Source organism: Labeo rohita, chromosome 12 (genome assembly GCF_022985175.1).
Source record: "Labeo rohita strain BAU-BD-2019 chromosome 12, IGBB_LRoh.1.0, whole genome shotgun sequence".
In the NCBI taxonomy this organism is placed as follows: Eukaryota; Metazoa; Chordata; class Actinopteri; order Cypriniformes; family Cyprinidae; genus Labeo; species Labeo rohita.
This window is the reverse complement of record NC_066880.1, coordinates 17,489,162-17,496,776: the sequence shown is the minus strand read 5'-3', so window position 1 is coordinate 17,496,776 and position 7,615 is coordinate 17,489,162. Positions and strand designations below refer to the sequence as shown.

At 32.8% G+C, this 7,615-nt stretch overlaps 1 protein-coding gene across 4 annotated transcripts; it reads left to right on the top strand.

Annotated features, from left to right (window-relative positions):
* On the top strand, positions 1-5,829 carry st6galnac1.2 (ST6 (alpha-N-acetyl-neuraminyl-2,3-beta-galactosyl-1,3)-N-acetylgalactosaminide alpha-2,6-sialyltransferase 1, tandem duplicate 2). Of its 4 annotated transcripts, XM_051125035.1 has the most exons (9): positions 1-221; positions 352-540; positions 2,093-2,255; positions 2,350-2,518; positions 4,199-4,337; positions 4,419-4,522; positions 5,135-5,218; positions 5,326-5,425; positions 5,548-5,829. In XM_051125035.1, the coding sequence occupies exons 2-9, from the start codon at positions 415-417 to the stop codon at positions 5,725-5,727; spliced, it is 1,065 nt and encodes a 354-aa protein (XP_050980992.1). In that variant the 5' UTR covers positions 1-221; positions 352-414; the 3' UTR covers positions 5,728-5,829. The 4 variants fall into 4 exon arrangements, with proteins under 4 accessions (XP_050980992.1, XP_050980991.1, XP_050980993.1 ...); XM_051125034.1 differs by lacking the exon at positions 1-221 and having other exon boundaries at positions 247-540; XM_051125036.1 differs by lacking the exons at positions 1-221; positions 5,326-5,425 and having other exon boundaries at positions 247-540; positions 5,548-5,677.
* The last annotated feature ends 1,786 nt before the right edge of the window (positions 5,830-7,615 follow it).

Sequence of the window (7,615 nt, the reverse complement as noted above, 5' to 3'; positions counted from 1 at the left end):
TCTCACATTATTTTCCTGAGACCTTTTTGTATAAATATGCAAATATAAACGAGATTTGTGAGAATTAGGCAGTTTTTTATAATTAAACTGTGTAAGTTGTTGCGTGTGCGTCCATATCAGGGTGGACAGCGTAATGTGCGTTATTATGTCCAAATGTTCCCTAGGTAGGCAGCTCACTAGAGTCGTCGGTTAATACATCTAATCAGGCTGTAAACTCACAGGTGCGCATGCGAGTTTTCACCGAGGATGTTTCTCTTGAGGATATTCTTGGCCATAACTCTTATAACTTTACTTCTGGTTGTTTTTGTAACATTTTATGAATTCGGCAATGTCGGCAATGATTCTTTGCAGAGAGTCGAGGAGCCTGACCCAAACAACAGTTCTGCTGTGACTGACGAGGGGGCAAACACTACAATGAGTCCTGATCCTCTTGGGACTCAATCAACCCCTTTACCAGTTATGGACAAGCACAACTTTACTGCTCTGCCCCAGTGGAAATTTGATGATATGTATCGATTGGATCCACAGTTTAAACAGAGTGTAAGTAACAGTAACCAGAAAGTTTATCATCTTGCTAACAGAGGATGACAGATACAACCCATTGAAAAGAAAACATCTTAAACCAGACTAATAATAGTTTGCTGGTCTGCCAGAGTGATTAAAAAAAAAAAAAAACTCTTTCAGCCATTTCTTCATTTATTAATTTTGGATTAACGCTGGATGATGATCATAACATACATAATTTGTTTTCGTTGTAGAAGTGTGGCTGCAATTGTAATAAATAAATAAAAAAAAAACTTTTTATTTACTTATTTTTTAAGACGAACACGTTAACTCAAAAGCCCACTTCATCGTATTTGATATGCGAATTTCTAAGGCCTCTGAATTATAATTTTTTGCAAATAAAATGCCTTCTAGTGTAATTTTAAAAATGTCCCTATTCAGGTTGTGGTATACTTGTGTTTTTGCTGTGAAATCCTTAACGATTTTTATAAAGAAAACCTGTAAATACCTTTTCTATTATAATATTTATTACATATAACATTTATTAGACTAAAAAATAAAATAAATAAAAAAACGCTTACTTGATTTGCAACTTTTTTTTTTTTTGGCCATATACGATGTTCATCAATGCTGCATTTACAGAAGAAAACAGTACAAAAAACAGTAATATTGTGAAATATAATCACAGTTTAAAATAATGTTTTTTTTATTTGTTTGTTTGTTTTAATACATGTTAAAATATAATTTATTCCTGTGATGCAAAGCTGAATTTTAAGCATCATTACTCCAGTCACATGATCCTTTAGAAATCATTTTAATATGCTGAGTTATTATCAATGTTGGAAAGAGTTGTGCTGTTTATTGTTGTTTTTGGAACCTGTGATTGTTTTTTTTTAGGATTCTTTGAATCAAAAATTTAAAAGAACAGCATTCAAAAAAAAAAAAAAAAACTTTTTCTAAAAAGTCTTTGCTGTCACTTTTTATCAATTTAATGTATCCTTGGTGAATAAAAATATAAATTTCTTTTAAAAAAAGAAAGAATAACATTTACTGACCACAAACTTTTAAATGGTAGTTTATATTGTTACAAAATATTTATATTTGAAATAAATGCTGTTCTTTTTAACTTTTGATTTATTAAGGAATCCTGAAAAAAAAAAAAAAAAAAAAAAAAAATCAACACTGGTAACAAATCAGCATATTAGAATGATTTCTGAAGGATTATGTGACACTGAAGACTGGAGTAATGGTACTAAAAATTCAGCATTTTATCACAGGAATAAATTACATTTTAAAATATATTCACATAGAAAACAGATATTTTACATCAAAATAATATTTCACATTTTTTTCAGTATTTTTGTTCAAATTAATGCAGTCTTGATATCATAAGAAACATGATTAAAAAAAAACATTAAAAATCATATTGATCCCACACTTTTGAACGCCAGTGTATATAACAGCCATACTGAATTGCTGATTTTTGATCAGTTTGAGCCTCTGAAGAAAATTGAGGTGTTTTTTTCCCCTTGATGCTTTTTTCCTCCCCTAAATTTCTCTGACTGTTTTTTCTCTGAATGTTTTTCAGGAATGCACAGCGTCTTTACGAAATTCCACGAATCCAGTGTTCAAGGAGAAGTTTATTCCAAACATTCAGCTGTTTTTACAAAGCGATCATCTCAACATCAGTGAATGGAACTGGCTTTATCACTTCAACAACCCCTTTGGCTATATGGGACTCAATTACACAGGTTTGTTTATTAGAAAGCTAGAATTTGATAATATATATGGTTTATTAAACCATGGTGCTATAATAATACACTTCCCCCCCACCCCTTTTTATAGCCATAAAAGCAGCTGTTGACACCATCCCTAAACTTGCATCTACCCAGTTACTACAAGCATCCACAAGAGTGAAGGATGGCTGCATTCGCTGTGCTGTTGTTGGGACTAGCGGGATTCTCAATGGGTCCAGACTAGGAAAGGAAATTGACTCTACTGATTATGTGTTCAGGTAAAAGTAGAAGTTTTTTGCAACATACATGTTTGTATATACAGTCATGGCCAAAAATACTGGCACCTTTGCAATTCTGTCAGAAAATGCAACCCTTCTCTCAGAAAATTGTTGCAGTTGCAAATGTTTTGGTACTTACATGTTTATTATTATGTTTATTTTTTAGCATTGGAACAATAAGAAAAGTCAAATCTGATACAATTCCACACAGAACGCAGAAAAAGCACTGGACAAAATTGGCACCCTTAATATTTGGTAGCACCCCCTTTGGAAAAAATAACTGAAATCAATCGCTACCTGTAACCATGAATGAGTTTCTTACACCTCGCTACTGGAATTTTGGACCACTCTTCATTTGCTAACTGCTCCAGGTCATTCAGATTTGAAGGATGCCTTCTCCCAACTGCTGTTTTGAGATCTCTCCACAGGTGTTCTATGGGATTCAGATCTGGACTCATTGCTGGCCAATTCAGAACTCTCCAGCGCTTTGTAAGCATTTCTGAGTGCTTTTTGAAGTGTATTTCAGATCATTATCCTGCTGGAAGACCCATGACCTCTGGTGGAGACGCAGTTTTCTGACACTGACTATGTTGCGTCCCAAAATTCTTTGGTAATAATCAGATTCCATGATATCGTTCACACAGTCAAGGCATCCAGTGCCAGAAGCAGCAAAGTAATCCCAAAACATCTTTGAACCTCCACCATGTTTGACTGTAGGAACTGTGTTTTTTTGTTTGAAGGCCTCATTTCTTTTCCTGTAAACAGTGCCATGATGTCCTTTACCAAAAAGCTCTACTTTTATCTCATCTGTCCACAGTATGTTCTCCCAGAAGGATTGTAGATTTGTCACATAAGTTTTGGCAAACTCCAGTCTTGCTTTTTTATGCCTTTGTGTCAGCAGTGGTGTCCTCCTGGGTCTCCTACCATAGCATCTCTTTTCATTCAGATGGTGACGGATAGTGCGAGCTGACATTGTTGTACCCTGTGTCTGCAGATCAGCTTGAATTTGTTTGTAAGTTAATCAGGGTTCTTTATCCACCATTCGTAATTTTTCATTAATTTTGCTTTTCCGTCCACGTCCAGGGAGGTTAGCTACAGTGCCATGGGCTGTAAACCTCTTGATGTTATTGCACACAGTGGACACAGAAACATTAAGATCTCTGGAGATGGACTTGTAGCCTTGAGATTGTCTATGTTTTTTCACAATTTTTTCTCTCAAATCCACAGACAACTCTTTACACTTCTTTCTTTTCTCCATGCTCAGTGTGACACACAACACAAAGGTTGAGTCAACTTTTCTGTTTTAACTGGTTGCAAGTGTGATTACTATATTGCCCACACCTGTTACTTCCCACAGGTGTGTCTAAATACAAATTACAGGAGCATCACATGCTTGAAAGGCACTTATTTCTTACAATTTTAACAAGGTGCCAATAATTTTGTCCAGTCCATTTTTGAGTTCTGTGTGAAATTTTATCAAGTTTGACTTTTCTTTTCAGTTTTTTTTTGTGTTGTTGCAATGCAAACAAAAACAATAAGCATGTGAATACCAAAACATTTGCAACTGAAACAATTTTCAGAGAAGTGTTGCATTTTCTGACAGAATTGCAAGGGTGCTGATATTTTTGGCCATGACTATACATGCGCATAATCATTTAATCAATTGTTTGTTTCTGCTAGGGTGAATGCAGCCATTATTGAAGGCCATGAGGAGGATGTTGGGAAAAGGACATCCGTTTACGTGCACACATCACATTCTTTAATCCAGTCCCTCACGTTACACAAAAAGAGAGGTTTTAAACAGATTCCTACTGACAAGGTGTGTCTAAACTATCACTTGTTCCTGTGTGTGGGCTGCTTTGACTGAACCTCTGATCATTTTTTATTTTTTTGGTGAAAGGACATTAAATATGTTCTAATCCCTGAGGGTCCAAGAGATTATAACTTTCTCGAGTCCCTTATGAAGAACAGAAGAATACCATCAGGAGCATATCGTGGACATACGTAAGTCATTCTAACAGAATAGTAATTATTAATCAAGTATGTGACCCTGGATCACAAGTCACACGGATATATTTGTAGCAATAGCCAACAATACATTGTATGGGTCAAAATCGATTTTTCTTTTAGGCCAAAAATCATTAGGATATTAAGTAAAGATCATGTTGCATTAAGATATTTTGTAAATTTTCTACCGTAAATATATAAAAAATGTTTGATTAGTAATATGCATTGCTAAGAGCTTAATTTGGACAACCTTAAAGGTGGTTTTCTCAATATTTAGATTTCTTTTTTGCACCCTCAGGTTCCAAATATTGTCTTAACTTACAGCTTATTTATTCAGCTTTCAGATGAATCTTAATTTCAACAAAATAATCCTTCCCACTAAACATTGGACGTCGGATAGACGTGCAGATCATGTCTATATTGGGTCCGTCGGTCAGGGTCACGTCACTACGACGTCCAATGTTTAGTGGGTTATGACTAGTTTTGTAGTCCAGGGTCACATATTTGATTGTTTGAGTGATTAATCTTCATAATCTGCCTTATGTTTGGCTGTTGCGGTTTGAAGATTAAAGATTAATGTTTTTTTTTGTTTTTTTTATTATTTGGAAGGCCAAGGAAATATTATAGTGGACATTTTAATGAAAGTTCGTACTACATCCTCCACCCAGACTTTCTCAGATACGTGCGAAACAAGTAGGGGCTAAAACTGCCATTCATGTGCACATTAGTTAAGTAACCCATATATTTAGTATATACAGTCACCATTTCTTTATTTGCTAAGGCAATGTCTTTCATCTTAGTTTTCTTAGGTCAAAACAATTAAATACTAAAAGATGGTGGCTGGTCAGACCCACTAATGGTGCATTTACTCTTCTGTTGGCTATGCACACATGTGACATTGTGAGTGATCATTCTCTTCTTGTACAGATTAGAATAAAGCACACTTGTTTACTTATTCAGACTTGTTTTATCAGCTGAAGCTTATCATTTTATAGTAATGCCTTTTTTCTGCTCTCATATAGGTGAGAGTATATGGTTTTAGCACGACTGACTACCAGAAATATTCTAACTACTACTACGACAGCAAACACACTAAACTAGTGTTTTATGCCAATCATGATTATCGTTTGGAGATGAAAACCTGGAAGAAATTTCATGATGAAAAAGTTATCTGGATGTATTTGGGAAAATCTGATATGTAAGTGAATTGATCTAATTAATATTAATTAAAATGACCTGAATAATTACTAGAGAGAAGTAAGTTAAACAGTGTCGTTGTGTTGTTTCACAATGAAAAAAAAAGTAACTTGTTGGACATTTTAAAGTTGTTGTTGTTGTTGTTGTTTTTTTTTTTTTTTTTGTATTGTTAGTTTCTACTTTGTATTTTTGTATTATGAAATAAACAATGAATTAACTGTAAATACCAAAGCCAGTCAAGTCTGTTTTTTTATGACATTACATTCAACTCTAGAGAAGCATATTCAAGTCATTTTGCTGTTTATATAAGATGTTTTTGGAAGACAAGGATAAGGATTACACTGGCAGTCAAAAGTTTTTGAACAGTAAGATTTTTTTAATATTTTATATTTTTTTTAATAAAAGAATTCTCTTCTGCTCACCAACCCTGCATTTATTTGATCCAACGTACAACAAAAACGGTAACATTTTGAAATGCTTTTACGATTTAAAATAACTGTTTTCTGTTTGAATATATTTTACGATGTAATTTATTCTTGTGATCAAGGCAACATTTTCAGCATCATTACTCCAGTCTTCAGTGTCACATGATCCTTCAGAAATCATTCTAATATGGTGATTTGCAGTTCAAGAAACATTTTATTATTATTATAATCATTACAAATATTTAAAACAGTTTTTTCAGGATTCTCTGATGTATAGAAAGATACAAAAATCAGTATTTATCTGAAATAAAAAGCATTTTTTGTGAAAGAAATTATAGAAATTAATACTTTTATTTAGCAACGATGCTTTAAATTGATCAAAAATGATGATACAGACATTTATAATGTTACAAAAGATTTCTATTTGAGATAAATGCGGTTCTTCTGAACTTTCTATTCATCAAAGAAACCTGAAAAACAAAAGTCATAAATATTTGACCTGAAAAAATTCAAAAATATTTGCTTTCAACAAAATAATAATAATAATAAAAGCATTTTGAGCAGGAAATTAGAATATTAGAATGATTTCGGAAAGATCATGTGACTGGAGTAATGATGCTAAAAATTCAGCTTTGAAATCACAGGAATAAATTATATTTTAAGATATATCCAAAAGTTCAAACATGTATTTTAAATAGTAAAAATACTTTAAAAAATGACTATTTTTGCTGTACTTGGGATCAAATGCAGGCTTGCTGAGCAGAAGAGACTTTTTTAAAAACATTAAAAATGGTACTGTTCAAAACCTTTTGACTGGTAGTGTATATTGCGCAGTGATATTATCTGCAATTCTCTTTGCAAGTCATTTCTGCATATTGTAAGATTTGGGGACAGGGGCGTCGCTAGGGCTAATCATTCGGGGCTCCAGTTTTTACTCCAGCCCCAAATTATTTTTTGTATGGCCTATGATTTCCACGGAATTTGACAAAGTCTGAATTATTTAATCAAAAGTTGGTCATTAAACTTAAATCAAGTCGCAATATGGACTGGTATCTGTGAATGTTACGCCGCAAAAGACTATTTATATATGAATCCTGCATGTTCCATGTTTAACATTTTAATATTAAATCCCCTTTATTTGCCAAAAATAAAATATAATTTTCATTAAAACATCAATCAAATCAATATTTTATACCTGATAACCAGAAAAATACACAACACAGAATTCCATAAGGCTAAAAATAAAATAAAATAAAATAAATAAAAGTTGTTTTTATGCATTCAAATAAACAGACATGCTAAAACATCTGGTAACAATAAAACGTAAAGTGAAAAAAACCCCCGTAATATTCCTTAACTTTTAATAAATTGACGGTAAATTGTATAAGATTCATGGTTTTAATTAATTACACATGATTAAATACATTTTGATTAATAAAGTTAAATTTGACCATTAAAAAGAAGATCA

Excerpts from the sequence above, each read along its gene's own strand:
- st6galnac1.2 (XM_051125034.1), top strand. The coding sequence starts at position 247 with ATGTTTCTCTTGAGGATATTCTTGGCCATAACTCTTATAACTTTACTT. Across the intron at positions 2,256-2,349 it reads TATGGGACTCAATTACACAG|CCATAAAAGCAGCTGTTGAC; the intron begins GTTTGTTTATTA and ends CCCTTTTTATAG. Across the intron at positions 4,338-4,418 it reads AACAGATTCCTACTGACAAG|GACATTAAATATGTTCTAAT; the intron begins GTGTGTCTAAAC and ends TTTTGGTGAAAG.